Raw genomic sequence first — 17,918 nt, forward strand, 5'->3', positions numbered from 1 at the left:
GTCGAGCACCCGAGTATTCCAATGTGCTCGACCCGAGCATCGAGCACCCGAGCATTTTACTGCTCGTCCATCACTAGTGACTAAAGAGGTTAGCAGGAATATAAGATATTGACACATATGCAATCTATATTTTGACTGTCATTACATTTATATCCTCATTGCTTATTAGGGATTGTCCTCACTTGCATAGAACGGTGGTTGCTCATGTGTTATTGCATACCCACCAGTTGATTTTTTTGGAGTGTTCCTTGCTGTATTGGTATATGCATGTGCTCTTGTTTTTAATATATGTAATAATAATAAAAACAATATATATATTTTATGGAAATTTCTCACTCCATTTTTTGAACAGAGGTGGCACTCAGGTCTTCTATACATATTTAATGACTTTTGAATGTTTTTCCAGTTACTATAATGGATCTGATATAGGCATTTTTTTTCGCTTTATTCATGTTTAATACTTTGTAGAGAATCCTTTGCAGGCAATGACTGCCTGAAATCTGGAATCCATGGATGTCACCAGACAGTGGCTTCCTCCTTTATGATGCTTTGCCTGGTCTTTACTGCAGCTAACTTCAGTTGTTTCTTGTTTGTAGGTCTTTCTGCCAGAAGTTTTATCTTAAGCCTGTGAGATGCTGCACAATGGGGTCGAGATTAGGTGATTGACTGGCCCATTGCAGAATATTCCAGTTTTTTGCCTTAAACACCTGGGTTACTTTCGCAGTATGTTTTGGGTCATTGTCCATCTGTTCTGTGAAGCACCGTCCAATCAACCTTGCTGAATTTGGTTGAATTTGAGCAGAAAGTATCGCCCTATACATTTCAGATTTCGTCTGGCTGTTTCTGTCTTCAGTCATATTGTCAATGAACACTATTGACCTAGTGCCATTAGAAGCCATACATGACCACGCCATCACAATGCCTCCACCATGTGTTACAAAGGATGTGGTGTGCTTTGGATCATGAACCGTTCCAAGACTTCTCCATACTTTCTTCTTTACATCATTCTGGTACAGGTTGATCATAGTTTCATCTATCCAAAGAATGCTTTAACAGAACTGGCCTGGTTTCTTTAGATATATTTTGGCAGAGTCTAATGTGACCTTTCTATTTTTAAGGCTATTTAAAGGGAATGTGTCACCCCATTGGGCGATATCAGACCTCTACTATGGCCATACAGGGTATAGAAAAGTAAATCTATACTTACCTGTATGATCCATAGCAGAGGTCTGATTGCAGAGAAATCTGGTTTTATAAAGTCTGTTTTCCAGAGCAAACCCCTATCTGCTTACTATTCCCCTATATCGCTGCCTCTGTTCTAAATTACCATATTCCCCTCTCCCCTGCACGTCACAGGGCCCTATAACAGACCCTGTGACGTGCCCTGCTCTGCCTCCCATCCCGCACATGCGCAAAGCATCGCTCCCATGGAGCGCACTTTGTTTTCCTCCGGCCCCGTTTGGCTGCATGCTGCGCCGCAGCCTTGTATTGCGCAAGCGACGGTGAGTCACAGACTTCCGCTCCGCTGACAGTACGGGGCCGGAGGGAAACAAAGCGCGCTCCATGGGAGTAGCGTTTTGCGCTTGCACGGGAGGGGAGACAGAGCAGGGCACGTCACAAGGCTTGTCACATGGCCCTGTGATGTGCAGGGGAGGGGGAAATATGGTAATTTAGCACAGAGGCAGCGATTTAGGGGAATAGTAAGCAGATAGGGGTTTGCTCTGGAAAACAGACTTTATAAAGCAGATTTCTCTGCAATCAGACCTCTGCTATGGGACATACAGGTAAGTATAGATTTACTTTTCTATCACCTGTATGCCCATTGTAGAGGTCTGATATCGCCCAGGGGGGTGACACCTTCCCTTTAATGACTTGCACCCTGTGGTGAACCCTCTGTATTTTCTCTCATGAAGTCTTTATGGTAGACTTGGATACTGAAACTCTTAATTCCTGGAGCGTGTTCGTCACTTGGGTGGACGTTGCGAAGTGGTTTTTCTTCACCATGGAAAGGATTCTGTGACCATCTACCACTGTTGACTTCTATATAGTCATGACATAAAGGAGAGACATACGAGTGAGTGCATACTCTGTATAGGGATCATCTATGTAACCCAATCATGGACATATGAAGAAAATACGACCATTGAAGCAAAAAACTATTGGAAAACGAGAGAAACACGCTTCAAAACTGGTCACTTAAAATTAAATAAACATTTTTCATGATATAACAAGCATGGGTGATAAATTACAAGACACAAGAAATGATTAAAAACAATGCGGTAGAGAGGCACCAAAGGAGGAGGTACAAATAGTAACCACAAAGACCCTTCTCTATATATGCTGCTGAAAAACATCAAAAAATGGACTTAATGAGAAATATGCCAGTGCCTAAATAAGAGCAGGTATAATATTCGGAAAGTGCCAAGTGGCAAATGCTGTCCAGTCAGGCATAATAATCAGATCAATAGAGATTATGTATGAAATATACCATATATTATGCTTCAATCAATAGACACTGCTACATCAATTTATGCAAAAATGTATTGGCTGAATATAACCGAATCTCACAGTATAATAAAACTGCTACATCAATTTGTGCAAAAATGTATTGGCTGAAAATACCCAAATCACACAGTATGATAGAATATAAATATTATATAGATAGAAAAAATGCCAAGTGGCAAATGCCTACAGATCATACATTAAAGTAGGTAAACCAAAGGCATACCATCAGATGTATTCAGTGCACAAGTATAACAAATAAAGCGTTGGTACAAAAAATCCTCAGCCAGTATGTTCACCGCAAATATAAATAAAGCAGCAAGGACTTCCTATATTAAGGGGAGTATAACAATCACTCACATCCACTATGGGTATGTATTACCTCCTCAATGACGCACACCCGACGCGCGTTTCGGCTCAGCTGCCTTTGTCAGGGAGTGGTCTCAATAGAAATAGGCGGGGTTTAAAAGGGCCATCTAACCAATAATGTGCGAGGGTGTGGAATCGCTACACCAATGTGTGTGAGATGAGCTTGTAGTGAAGCATGCAAATCGACGCCCACCCGCCGTATCCACGGCAACCCCGTCATGTGACCGATGACGCCCCGATCACGTGGGTGTCCTGGCTGCTTTATTTATATTTGCGGTGAACATACTGGCTGAGGATTTTTTGTACCAACGCTTTATTTGTTATACTTGTGCACTGGATACATCTGATGGTATGCCTTTGGTTTACCTACCTTAATGTATGATCTGTAGGCATTTGCCACTTGGCATTTTTTCTATCTATATAATATTTATATTCTATCATACTGTGTGATTTGGGTATTTTCAGCCAATACATTTTTGCACAAATTGATGTAGCAGTTTTATTATACTGTGAGATTCGGGTATATTCAGCCAATACATTTTTGCATAAATTGATGTAGCAGTGTCTATTGATTGAAGCATAATATATGGTATATTTCATACATAATCTCTATTGATCTGATTATTATGCCTGACTGGACAGTATTTGCCACTTGGCACTTTCCGAATATTATACCTGCTCTTATTTAGGCACTGGCATATTTCTCATTTAGTCCATTTTTTGATGTTTTTCTTTGTGGTTACTATTTGCACCTCCGCCTTTGGTGCCTCTCTACCGCATTGTTTTTAATCATTTCTTGTGTCTTGTGATTCTTCACCCATGCTTGTTAAAATGAAATAAACATTTTTCATGATATAAGTGACCAGTTCTGAAGCGTGTTTCTCTCGTTTTCCACTGTTGACTTCTGTGGACATCCAGGCAGTCCCCAGGCTCACCAGGGCTCGCATTTTTTTTTTTTTGCAGAATGTGGATTTGGCCACTCCTAATATTTCTGCTCTCTCTGATGAATTTTTTTTTATTTAGCCTAATGGTGGTCTGTTTCTCTTAAATTGAGAGCTCCTTTGACTGCATATTATATGTTCACAGCAACAGATTTCAAATGCAAATGCCACACGTGGAATTAGCTCCAGACCCTTTACCTGCTTAACTGATAATGAATTAACGAGGAAATAGCCCACGCAACCCATTAAACAACTTTTGAGATAACTGTCCAATTACTTTTGGTCACTTTAAAATGAGGCAGCTACATATTAAAGAGCTGTAATTCCTAAATCTTTACTCCAATTACTACATCAATACCCTCAAATTAAGGCCAGGGTCACACGAGCATTGATTCTTGAGAGAATAGGATCGATTACGGTAATGACACTCACCTCAAACTCTTATCAGAGTTTCAGCCGAATGTAAGTTTATTGTGATCCAATTCATGAGAGAATTGTATCACATGTGCGAAGAAGACGGAGAACTTAATTTCTCCAACTTCTTCAATGTCTGTTTCTGCGTAAATCGGACTGCACTCTGATGACATCTCAGTGCAGAGCATTGTTTTACACAAACCCATAGACGTGAACGAGTGCGCGTGATCCGATGTGCGCAGCCACTCGCAGAATGGGGCGATTTTTGTTCTCTTGCCAAATTAGCATGAGGAAAAAAAAGCAGATCTGCACTTCCCCATCAGATAGCATTCATCCGAGTTGTATGCTCGTGTGGTGAAGACCTCAAGCTGGCAGTCTGCACTTTAAGCCCATATTGATTATGTAACTGTATTTTGAATATGTTTTTGTAAACAGCTAAAATGCCAAAACTTGTGTCACTGTATATTCCACTATATAAAGTCCTCTATACGAATAGGAGATGGGTTTACAATTTTTTGTAAGGTTTGGAGAAAATGGTTAGCAATAGGATACACTGCCAAATAGGATTCCCAGCAGAACTCTCTTTATATTTAGTGCTATCATATGTTTGCATAAGGTGTTACTTAATGACATAGGTGGGCATGGGGAGCGGTATGATTGGGTGCTGTGTATGAGGTTGTATGTATTGAGTGTATGAATATGATTCTTTAGTTGTTATGCTACTACATTATATGGATCTAGAGTCAGAAGTATGCTATTGACATTATTATTATACTCAGGTCTTGAAAGGTTTAAATAATATCCCATATTCTTACTGAACTGGCTTCATTGGGCATTGATGATACTTATAACATCATTTGTACGATTCTAAGGTTGTGTACACATGTTGCAGATTTGGTGCGTTTTTGCCATGCAGATTTGCTAGCAAAACCTAATGCCAGGAAAGTGAATGAGAAACCTGAAGTGTCATGCACACATTAAGTATTTTTGACTTGCAGATTTGGTGTAGAAAATAATCTGTAGCATGTCAATTCTCTGTGCGTTTTTGCCTGTTTTTCACCCATTGAATGCACTGAAAAAACGCAGGCGACGCAACGTTTTTGAGACTGCGTTTTCCTGCCAAAAGAGATGCAGAAACGATGCAGAAATTTCTGCACACAAAATACTCAACATGTGCACATGCCCTGATTGTTGCTATTGATAATATTTTTATTGTGTTAAGCAGTTTTCATGCATAAGCCTAATGCAGATGAACATAAACTTAATCAGAATTAAAAAAATAGTTGAAAGAAAATTATAAACTTTGAAAATCAAACTTTATTGCAATTATAAACAGGTGCAGGAGATGTCCAGATAATATACATGTAGTATGTACGGAAACTGTAAAACAAGTGATAACGCACTTCCTTTATAATGTGACATCTTGTAAACATACCTACAACTGTAAAATTCACCAAAGACCAAGATCTGAAGGAGCTATAAAGTAAAGTATCAAGCTCTATGGTTAAAGAAGCACTCCCATGAAAAGTTTTATCCTCTTAATATATTGCAATCATCATATTACAGAGCACTGTGTACTTACAATTGCTCATTTTGTCTTTCTACCCAGATAATTCTTCTTTTCTCCACTAGGTCAATGACATCACCTGATTATAAAATGACTGACTGAATCCTTTTAAGCTCTATTTAGAAACAGGAGGTAAATTTTTCCTGTATGAGTGATGAGTCACAGCAAATATCCCTGGCGGCTGGGAGGAGTGGAGCAGCAGGGTCAGAAGATGAAGAGGGGAATGATAAATGCAGGGACAAGAGACTTCCTGTTTCTATATAAAGCAGAGAAAAGAGAAGAATTAGCTAGGTAGAAAAGAGAAGTGAGCAATTTTAAGTACACAGTGCTATGTAATATAATGATTGCAATATATTAAGAGGATACAATCTTGGATGGGAGTGCTCCTTTAACTTTCTAGACCCTTTTTAGGACCTTTGTTCAGCTTCAGAAATAAAATATACACCATTTCAGGAGTAGCATAACTGAAAGTATGCTGTTTCCTGGGGTAGCACCAACAGTAGAGAATAAAGTCTTGGTGTCAAAAGAAATCATTTTAACCAGCAGTTGCAATACGAATATTAAATTAATTTAATTATCTTTCACAACTGAAAATGTTTAATGTCTGAAACAGAGCAGCACTGACTTCTGAGCTGGTGATTTGCAAAGCTCTCATGAATCTGCAGTTAGAGGACACTAGCCAACTACACATTGCTGTCATATGCAGTGGCAGTCTGCAGATAAAGGGGCATTAGAGTAAATAAAGACCTCTAAAGTCAAGCTAAACATTAATAACGTCATAGTTCAGCACAACAGGTAAACTGTGAAAGATGGTAGTTAAAAATGCAACGTGTGTAATATTTACTGTACTTCATTACAGTCTTAAATTTATAGGACATCAGTCAACACATCAAGTAGAAGCAGAAACCATATGTGTACAATATACTTTTATGGCAAGGGACAAAACTTTACTTTGCATATCTATATAGTTGGCCTTAGTGTTCTAATAACATGAAATTTGTATTTTTATACAATTTGGAAATTTTCTTCTACTTCAATAACTTACTCTGGGAGAAGGTGCATCACTTTACACTCAGCCATGCAGATGCATCTCATGTCATTAGATAAGTAAGCAATACTCCCTACCTTATACCAGCAATGACCCATTTATCAATCCTAGAGGACCGCAGTTAATTGTAAAACATAGAGGCTGGAAACACATGGGACTGATCCAGTGTATAATTCACTTATTGTATTGTGGAGGGTAATATCTCACCTACAGCGAGGGTAGTAGAATATCAAGCTGTGTATCCGTCCCTTGTGCTTGTACCATTTGTTCCCATATTTTATTCCCATTTATAGATTCCTAAATAAATGCTACTATATTTGATAGCATTGTACTATAGCATGTAGGAACACTATCCCTATAGTGTTTCTCTGGTTGTGTTTGTATTGTAATGTGTCAGGAGCAAATCCTCTACAACAGATGAGCTGTATCTACAGCGCGGTAGACATACCTTGTACCGCAGTGTTACACATACATGCATAGACTATGGTCCTAATTATAATATTTCTATTTAATACTATAACACTTTATGATCAACTACCTAACAATGCATTGACATATCACTAATATATGGTATTATTGGTCTGGCCACTGAAGACACTATTAAAAGGGAACCTAAACTACGAGCAGCACAAATCACATACTGGTTGTGTTATTGCAGCCGTATATGTTTTATGCGGCGTTACAGAGAAACAATACTTGTAAAAGCTGGCCGGCCACCGTGCGTCTTGGATGACAAGTCCAAGAGGTATGTCCCTGGTGGCTTCTCCCAGCTCCCTTAGACTGACAGGTGTCTACTTATACACAAAGATAGGGAGGGGAAAGACTTGTTAAGTCAAGGGCTGTAGGGCGGAGAGAAGTCACTGAGGACTCACCTCTTGGACTAGTCAATCGAGATGCATCATCCACAGCCACCTCTAATTCATGCTGCCCGTGGTTTAGGCAGCCTGAATCTGCTGTTAGGTTCTCTTTAAACCTATGAAGGCAAAAAAGTGCTACAACAGTGTTTCATTGTGCAGGGAGCAGCGGTGAGGACCCAATGAAGTGTATAGGGACCAGCTGCAGTTTCCTACACAGTTGGGTGGGAGGATCACAACTTTGACGGAAACAATTAAAAGGCGGCGCAGTGATACAAAAACACGGAGTCTTCTTCATTTAACCACCAAGACAGAAAAGTGAGACTCCCTGCAACCCCCATGAAAAACAGAAGGCACATCCTTGCGATATGCTATAATTAAAAGGGTTTTCCGAGATTTGGATAAAAGGAGTATGGCAGCAGCCCAAAAGCATCTGCTGAGCCCCAGGAGACCTGGCACAGACATTACAGTACCGGTATGATAGGTGATTATGGTATTTTTATTTTATAAGGGAGTCTACTTTATTTAAAAAGAGTTTGTCCATTTAGTGCATAACTCCTTAATAAAATAGGAATACCTCTTTAAACCAAGGTTGAATACAACAGACTTGACGTCTGCTATTTTACCCCCCATAACCTTGAATAAAAAAAGTAATTAATAAACATTGAACATCTTGTTCAGTGCAATTTGTTTTAGAAAAGTAAAAACCATTAAAGTGTATTTTGTTCTGCAGCTCTGGCAGGGAAACGGTCCATAACTTAACAATGCATCTCCAATTATGCTTCACTAGAACTAAATCATATCAATCCTATCTAGGTCCAGTGCGTTCTTCATAAACCTGCTCATGAGTCGGCCTTCTAGAAACAAGATGCTTGTAAACAACAACGTGCAATTAACGGAGGAAACCACAAATAAATTAACTTATCTAAAAATAATGTCAAATATTCACCAGCATTTCTGGATATCAAACCTGTTCAAAAGAGGAGAAGAGAATAGGTTACTTAAGCAATGAACACAAGAAAAGCTTTAATTTCTATGGTTCTATGGCCTCCACAGATATAGATTCACAGCATTCAATACTGGATAAATTTAGTTTGTATTGTCCTGCATTTTCAGTAAACTAACAGCACAAATGCAGTAAAATCTGTCATGTAGGATCTTCATTGTTAAATAACAAATCTAACATGTATTTTACACTGGGCGATCATCGCCCCAGCGTATTAGTACACACATTTGAACTTGAGGAGATGTGCTGCTGATAATAATGCAGAGTCTTGCACAAATATTCTTGCAAAACTCTCCCGATAATTGCAGAATTTAAAATAGAATTAAACAAGTTAGTCAAGTGGTACAAGATGTGGGCAATTTGTCCGTCCATGTACTATTAATGTTCTCTTAAAAGGGTTATCTGGCCTTAGAACACAAGTCTGCAGTCACTCTATGTGACTGCAAACTTGTGAATCGTCACATCGCGTGCACTGCTCGCTGTGTAGATTCTCCTATGCTGGGAGTGGGGGGCGCACATCATGCGGTCACATGCCTATTGAACGTGTGCAGCCTTGCTTAATGAAGGTGTCTTGAGAGAGGCTGGAAATGTCTAGCCAAATGTGGCCGGAAGTATGCAAATTGCATACTTTTGGTCACATGACCGCGCGCTTCCTGCAGCAGCACCGGAGAATCCTCACAGTGCGCAGTGTGCGCGCTGTGAGGATTCACAAGTCTGCAGACTTGTAGCCTAAAACCAGACAACCCTTTTAATGCGCATCAGTTAAAGCTATAACTTCTAATACAAAAAATGTAATCAAAATTGTTTGTCTGGAAACAAAGCTGTATTGATCTGATGAAACAAACACAGCTTGAAAATAAAGTATGCATACATATTGGAACTAGTGCACATGGATTACCATAGAAGCAAATAATGGGCACCTTACACTTACAGTAAAATACATACATATTCTAATGAAGAAACTTAAAGAAAAAAGCATAAAAAGTTAATGAAAAAAAACACAGCCATAGAGGGGGTTAAAGCACAACACTAGCCTCTTGTCTCTACCTATTGATTTCACACACCTAGAAATGTCAAGAGACATGGAAAAAGATCATTACTGTGAACAGACTGGAGGAAAATCTGTTCATTTCCCCACGAGGATGCTGTTCATTTCAGTTGTCAATGGATGCTATAATTGAGGAATAAAACCTTTTCGAAACTATCTGGATAAAGGCTCATGTTGCAGATTGATTTGTCAATACTAATAACAAGACTTGTGTTCCTGTATTAATTACTTGATGAAAGCCTGTAAAGATTGTGCCAATAGCGTCCTGCCATATGCTGGCTGCATATTCTTGCCAGAAAGCAATATAATTTGTTTTAAACCTGTAACTTCAAAACCTGTTCTCAAAGATTATAAAATCAGGGCTTAATGGAGTTGTCCAGGATTGTGATAATGATGACCTATCCTTCGTATAGGCCATCAATATCTGATCATTTGGTTTTGACAGCCATCACCCCAATGATCAGCTGCTATAACCTCTGCTGGCAGCTGGATGAAAAAAGGAGATTTTTGTGTACTCACCGTAAAATCTCTTTCTCTTAGCCCCTAATTGGGGGACACAGGACCTTGGGTGTTATGCTGCTGTCCACTAGGAGGCGACACTAGGCTTAATCTGAAAAAGATTAACAGCGGCTCCTCCTCTGCAGTATACACCCCCTGACGGCGTCAGCCATGTTCAGTTTTGTGCAAAAGCAGTAGGAGGAACGTAACATGGATAACATAAACATGCCTATAGGAAGGCAACTATGTACGAGCTCAAGAAAAACACCAATATGAGAACTCAACGTAACAACGGCCCGAGACGGGCAACAGGGTGGGAGCTGTGTCCCCCAATTAGAGGCTAAGAGAAAGAGATTTTACGGTGAGTACACAAAAATCTCCTTTACTCTGTCGCCTCATTGGGGGACACAGGATCTTGGGACGTCCCAAAGCAGTCCCTGGGTGGGAAGCAATGGACGAATATTGTGTAGACAGGCCCCTATAATTGGGGCACTGCCGCCTGCAGGATACGTCTACCGAGGATTGGGTATGAACCCTGTAGTGCTTGGCAAATGTGTGTAGACTAGTCCAGGTGGCTGCCTTACACACTTGTTGTGCCGAAGCCTGGTGCCGAATGGTTCAGGAAGCCCCTACCGCACGTGCAGAGTTTGCCGTAATACCTGCTGGAAGAGGAGAATTTTTGAGGCGGTAGGCCTCTTGTATGGTGAATCTGATCCACCTAGCAAGGGTAACTTTGGAAGCTGGCAGACCCTTGCGGCTGCCTTCCAGAAGAATGAAAAGAGAACCAGACTTCCGGAAGGGAGCAATCCTAGACACATAGATACGTAATGCCCTGACAAGGTCAAGCGTATGCAGAGCCTTCTCCACTCTATGAACCGGGGCCGGACAGAGGGATGGTAGCGAAAGAGCACAGAGAGAGCTGACACTTGGCTCTTAAGAGAGCCCAGAGACAGTTTGGCCTCCAGACCCGATTGGAGAACCCAAGTACCCTGGGGAGGGAATATGGGAATGGTGTCTGGCCACGAGATTCGCACCAGGTGAAGAAAACTTTCCAGGTACGGTAATAGATCTTCGCAGAGTTTGGCTTCCGTGCTCTGATCATGGTTTCAATGACGTCAGGCGAGAACCCTGACTTGGTTAAAACCCAGGTCTCAATGGCCATGCCATCAAATTGAGGGCCCCTGAGTTCTGGTAGTAGAACGGGCCCTGTGACAGAAGATCTTGGCGGTTGGGGAGACGACAGGGGACGTCTGCTGTAAGCTGCACGATGTCGGCGTACCACGTACGTCTGGACCAGTCAGGTGCGATGAGGATGGTTGGAACTCCCTCTTGCTTGATCTTCCTCACCACTCTGGATATTAGGGGAAGAGGTGGAAAGATGTACAGGAGGTGAAACGGAGTCCAGTCCTGAACCAGGGCGTCCACTCCCAGCGACCGCGGGTCATGTGTTCTGGCCATGAAGTTGGAGACTTTGGCATTGAAGTGGGATGCCATCAGATCCACGTCCGGAGTCCCCCAGCAATGGCAGATCTGGTGAAAAACTTCGGGATGGAGAGACCACTCTCCCGAGTCCATTCCCTGCCGGCTGAGGAAGTCTGCTTCCCAGTTGTCTACCCCCGGAATGTGGACCGCAGAGAGAACCGAAACTGTGTCTTCCGCACAGCGGAGAATGTGTGTCACTTCTCGCATCGCCTGGGCACTGAGGGTCCCCCCTTGGTGATTTACATATGCCATGGCATTGTCTGACTGTACTCTGATGTGAGAGGCTGGCAGTAAGTGATGGAAGGCTCTCAACGCCAGGAGAATGGCACGAATTTCCAAGATGTTGATGGGCATGGTCGCTTCTGTTGGGGACCACCTGCCCTGTGCTCTGTGGTGTAGGTGTACCGCACCCCAACCCGTCAGGCTCGCATCGGTGGTCAGAACTTTCCATTGATTCGTGAGAAAGTATTTCCCCTTTGTTAGTGAGGTTGGCTTGAGCCACCAGTGCAGGGATCTCTTGGTTGATGACGTCAACTGAAACTTCCTGTCGAGACAAAAAGGATTCCTGTCCCATGACTTGAGGATGGCTAGCTGGAGAGGCCTGAGGTGAAGCTGGGCAAATGGGACCACTTCTATTGCCGCCACCATCCAGCCAAGGACTCTCATGGCAAACCGGAGAGACCGAGGGGGTTTGCAAAGTAGGGTGCGGACTCCTATACGGAGAGACAGTGTTTTGTCCTCGGGGAGGAGTACTAGACCCTTGAGGGTGTTGAATAACATTCCCAAAAAGGTCAGAGACTGACTCGGGGTTGGTGATGACTTTGCTAAGTTGACTAACCAGCCCAAACGACTCAGAATGTCGATTATGATCGAGACCCTGATTTCGCAGTCCATGAAGGTGGGAGCCTTGATGAGGAGATCGTCCAGATATGGAACGACTATTATGCCTCTGGAGTGCAGGATGTCCATGGTGACTTCTTCCAGAGTTCGTGAGTCATGATGAGGAGGGAGTGCGAGACTTTCCTCCTTTAAATTTTGACTGGCCTGCCTTTGATTGCCAGGTCTTGTCGGACTTTTGCGTCGATCTCGAGTTGTCCCTGCGTGGAGCGCGGCTGCTATTCTGTGCTGGTCGCAAGAAGGACCAGCCGGAAGAGTTCCGAAAGGATCGGTAACGTGCTTGATTGCGCTTTTTGTAAGTGTGTTTGGGCTTCAGTTGGGGGAGAGAGGTACTTTTACCCCCGGTGGCGTTGGATATCATTGTATCCAATTGTTCACTGAAAAGCCTACCACTGAGGTACGGGAGGTGAGTGAGGGACTTCTTTGAAGCTGCATCTGCTTTCCATTCCCACAGCCAGAGGATATGCCGAATCGTGATGGCGTTTGAAGCTATCCCGGCTGCACCCCTTGGAGAATCCAGAGCTGCTTGGAGTATGTAATCTGCCACGATTGCTATTTGGGCTGCTTGGTCCAACAGTTCAGGGGTAGATGTGTGTAGGCCAGTTTGTAAATTTTGGGCCCAGGCCATGATAGCCTTGGCAGCCCAAACTGAGGCGAACGCGGGAGCCAGGGAGGCCCCTGTGGCCTCGAAAATTGAATGAGCCATGCATTCTACCTGCCGGTCTGCTGTGTCCCTGTGGGGTTGAGCTATCTGGCAGTGAAAGGAGTGTCTGTGCTGCTAGTCTGGAGACTGTGGGATCCACCTCAGGTGGATCTGTCCACTGTTTGTTGACCTCCTGTGGAAAGGGGTACTGCACCTCCAGATATTTGCGATTAGTAAACTTTTTCTCAGGTTGTGAGAACTGCTTTTTAAGGATCGCATTAAACTCTGCGTGGTCAAAGAAGAACTTAGGCGGTTTCAGGACTCCTTCAAAGGAAATCTTATGTCCTGGTGTCTCCAGGGGTGGATCGGAGATGTCCAGCACCCGATGGATAGATGAGATTAAATCATCAACTAGCACTGTATTGCCAGGGGGAATAGGGATCAGGGACCCTTCGGTTTCCTTGTCTGAGTCGGAATCACAGATGTCTTCCGAATCCTGTGTATCGCTAAGGCGTCTCCTGCTGGGAGAACTGGAGCGGAGGCCTTCTCTGGTCAGGGATGGCTGTGGGGATCTGCGTTGTCTGTCCCTGTCAGGGGACGGTCTAGATGAGCTGGGAGTACGGTGTCTCACACTGGAAGGGGAGTACCCGTGTGGTATGGGATGACGCATATGAACGTGACCTGTGGGTCCGCTTGCGTCCTGATCCAGACAGGGACATGATGGCACAGGCACATCCACGAGTGGAACTCTCCCTTTGAGTAGTGTTCATAACCGTGGTATGAGTCTGCAGAGCCTGAAGCAATGTGGTTGTGAGGTTATCTATAGACTGCGTCATAGATTGCGACATCTGAGTAACCCATTCCGGTGTGGTATTAGGCACCGAATTATTGGGAAGTGCTTCATGGGGCTCTGGCACAGCAGTCTGCATACAGTCCTGACAATGTGGATAAGTGCTGCCACTAGGGAGAGTATTACTGCAGGCTGTACAGAGTGCATAATAGCAATCCTGCCTGGTTCTCTTTGACTTTGAGCCCGGCATAGAATCCAGGGGTGGCTATGCAGAGGGTGCCAGCAATGCAGAGAAGCTTATAGATTTCACAGCCGAGTGCGAGACTCTAGCTGTCATCTGATCCCACCTTAGTGTGCCTGATGTAGTCCAGTGCCGTTTAAATCCAAGATCCTGTGCCCCCCGGAGACAAGCTGGCGACCGGCAGCTGAAATTAACTCTTCTTCCTTGGTTAAAGGCTGCCGGAGTGCAGAGAAGGTGGTGGGCGGAGCGCTGAAAAGGACGGCAGTATGCTAGAAAGCGCGCCCTTTCAGTTTGTCTCCGCCCCTTCTATGACACTGTGTAGTGTCATATTAGTCATCGGGGGGGGGGGGGGGGAGTGGGCGGCGGCTTCGGCTAGGCCGGAGCCACAGTCTAAATTTAGAACGTATGCCCAAAAGGGCTCCAGGCCGGTGCGGTAGTCCGGGGGGGTGCCGGATCTGAACCGGACCCCCCCCCCGGTTTTAATGGCAGGGAAGGCGGTGGGAATATTATGATAAGGGAGAGCCCTTAAAGGGTTCCCCTGAGGCACCGTAGCGCTGGTGTCGGCAGAGAGACAGAGCTGTAAGCAGCCTGTGTCTCCGTGTGCCCTTCTGCCTCCACTGTCCCCCTGGCCCCATCAGGAGTCTGCAGCCGAGCTGGGATTCCTGGACGTTGGTGTAGAGCGACAGCTACTGGGAGCTGTATATTGCTGTCTGCACAAGTCCTACCTGTGGTGTCTCAACCTAATACCCCCAGAGGGGGATTAGGGAGGGTGCTGCTGTAATCCTCACCTCGACCTCAACCCAAGACCAAAAGGAATTCGGGAAGGAGGGGGGGTTTTCAACTTCGAACCAACACCCGAGGGGCTGGGGAAGGAGCGACATGGTAAGGAGCCGTCTCGACTTCAACTGTGCACCCCTAGAAGGGGGCAGAGGAAGGAGCCATGCCGGAGGTCTCGCCGGAGACCCACTTATGTTCATCTGTACTCCGTGGAAAAAGAAAAAAATCTGAAAAAAATGGAGTAAAAATCTTTAGGTGTGCCTCCTTGCGACACTAAGCAAAAACTGAACATGGCTGACGCCGTCAGGGTGTGTATACTGCAGAGGAGGAGCCACTGTTAATCTTTTTCAGATTAAGCCTAGTGTCGCCTCCTAGTGGACAGCAGCATAACACCCAAGGTCCTGTGTCCCCCAATGAGGCGACAGGGTAAAGTAGAAAGAGCTCTGCGCCAAACACTGTGTAGTGTCTGCTCTTGGGTACTGCAGTTCAGCTCTTATTCAGTAGGAGCTGCACGGTTTATTCTTAATGTCCTTCACATGATCAGAATGCCCTCTATGTGCAATTCATTTGAAAAATGAATCTGTAGACTCAAATCATTACTCTGGGAAATGTATCAACCAGGCAAAAATGTTACATTTCCGGCAGCCCTTAAGGTATAATATCATATGCGTCCTTCATATCTACTGGAATTATACAATAACAGTTCTTACTAAATGACAGCAGAAAAATCTTTAGGGAAGAAAGGCTGACTAGAGTCTGAGTAATCCACTCAAAGGCTTTCACTGTATGCAAAAGTAGAGGTTGAGCTCCCCTGAATTTTGGGGTGCACTTTGTACATTTCGCCTCTCCATTGCGGAGATATTCGCAAAGTATATGGCACCTAATGAGTTTAAAAAAAAGTTATGTCCGAGTGGGTGTTGTCAGAGCTTTCACTGAGTCAATATGGGATGAGGGCCAGTGCAGCTGTGTTTAGCGGTGTCACAGTGAAAACGCTCTCAGTTAATACTGCCTGAAAAAAAAAAAGTTATCAGACAGTATTATTCATTGAGGGCGTTTTCACTGTGACACAGCTAAACACAGCTGCACTGGCCCTCATCCGACACGGACTCTGTCATACATCTCACCCACTAAGAAACCTGCTCTATGCTATTAAAGGGACATGTTCTTTTTTCTTTTGATTGTTGCTCCCTGATTATGATTGGTCAACATCATACAAAACAGAAAAAAAAAAACAGTACACGGCCTTAGTAAAAACTCGGACAACACCCACTTGGACTTTTTATTCCTTTTTGCAACAATTATTACATTGTGTGTCCAGTTCATGATGGAAAATTTGGGGAAAGGCTCTCTAAATATGAGTCATTTTCCTCCCTACTGGTGACATATCCCCTTAGAAGAATATATCGGAAAAGGGTTTAATACAAGCTTTTTTTTATTATAGTTTGATGATTTTTATACTATTAAATGGCTCCAATTCATTAAACAGTTTTCTAGCATAAAACTGCTGAAAATGTTACAAATTTTTCGCGCAATGTGAAATCAGTCTCTGCCAGCTCCGCCCATGTTTTAAAAATGGGTGGAGCTTAGCCAAGAGAGGTGTGTCCGTGTGCCGCCTAAACATCAATAATCATAAACCATAAGCATCTGAACCTGGTGGTCAACAAGGGGCACATTATGGGAACATACTCACTAAAATAAAATGGCACATGAGACTCAGATCCCATCAGTAACACACACTTCGATCACCCAGCAGAACTCTGTCCCACTGAAGCAGCAGCTGTTCTCCAACCTGAGGCTCCAGTTCCTAAAAATATGAATAAAATGAAACTTGTACAAGAGATGGAAGAGAAGGTGTCACAGACATCTAAGATGTCCTTATCACAGAGAGGACAAAACAAGTCACAATCCCTGAAATCAGTGGTTTGTGAAAAACAGAAGAGAACTACACTACAGCTGGATTTGTAAGTGGATGATCCATATTATGTTATATATACCGTGGAGAAAATAAGTATTTGATACACTGCCGCTTTTGCAAGTTTTCCCATTTACAAAGAATGGAGAGGACTGTATTTTTTATCGTAGGCACACTTCACCTGTGAAAGTCATAATCTAAAAATAAAAACCAGAAAATGACATTGCATGATTTTGAAATTATTAAATTGCACTTCATTGCATGAATTAAGTATTTGATCACCTACCAATCAACAAGAATTCTGGCTCTCACAAACCTGTTAGTTTTTCTTTAAGAAGCCCTCCAACTCTGCACTCATTACCTGTATTAATTGTACTTGTTTAAACTCATTACCAGCATAAAAGACACCTGTCCACACACTCAATCACACTCCAACCTCTCCACCAGTGCCAAGACCAAAGAGCTGTCTAAGGACACCAGGGACAAAATTGTAGACCTGCACAAGGCTGAGATGGACTACAAGACAATAGGCAGCAGCTTGGCGAGAAGGCAATAACTGTTGGCACAATTATTAGAAAATGGAAAAAACACAAGATGACTGTCAATCATCTTCAATCTGGGGCTCCATGCAAGATCTCGCCTCGTGGGGTAAGGATGATCCTGCAGGGCATGCAAGGTCCCCCTGCTCAAGCCAGCACATGTCCAGGCCCATATGAAGTTTGACAATGACCATCTGGATTATCCAGAGGAGGCATGGGAGAAGGTCATGTGGGCAGATGAGACCGAAATAGAACTTTTGGTATCAACTCCACTCGTATTTGGAGGAAGAAGAAGGATGAGTACAACCCCAAGAACACTGTCCCAACAATGAAGCATGGTGGGGGAAACATCATACTTTGGGGGTGCTTTTCTGCAAAGGGGACAGGATG

The 17,918-nt window shown here is 43.4% G+C and overlaps 1 protein-coding gene across 3 annotated transcripts in view; it reads right to left on the bottom strand.

Moving 5' to 3' along the window:
• Positions 1 to 5,797: 5,797 nt before the first annotated feature.
• The window catches only part of LOC141261631 (3'-5' RNA helicase YTHDC2-like), a 190,200-nt gene continuing 178,079 nt past the window's right edge, over positions 5,798 to 17,918 (bottom strand). For all 3 annotated transcript variants that reach the window (XM_073676231.1, XM_073676229.1, XM_073676230.1), the window contains 2 exons: positions 16,768 to 16,881; positions 5,798 to 8,665 (listed from right to left, as the gene is read on the bottom strand). In XM_073676231.1, coding sequence (XP_073532332.1) covers positions 16,801 to 16,881 — 81 coding nt within the window. In that variant the 3' untranslated portion in view covers positions 5,798 to 8,665; positions 16,768 to 16,800. The remainder of the gene's footprint in view (positions 8,666 to 16,767; positions 16,882 to 17,918) is intronic.

The sequence above is a fragment of the Phyllobates terribilis genome, unplaced genomic scaffold, assembly GCF_046119375.1.
Source record: "Phyllobates terribilis strain yellow unplaced genomic scaffold, ASM4611937v1 Scaffold_1__5_contigs__length_1240528914, whole genome shotgun sequence".
In the NCBI taxonomy this organism is placed as follows: Eukaryota; Metazoa; Chordata; class Amphibia; order Anura; family Dendrobatidae; genus Phyllobates; species Phyllobates terribilis.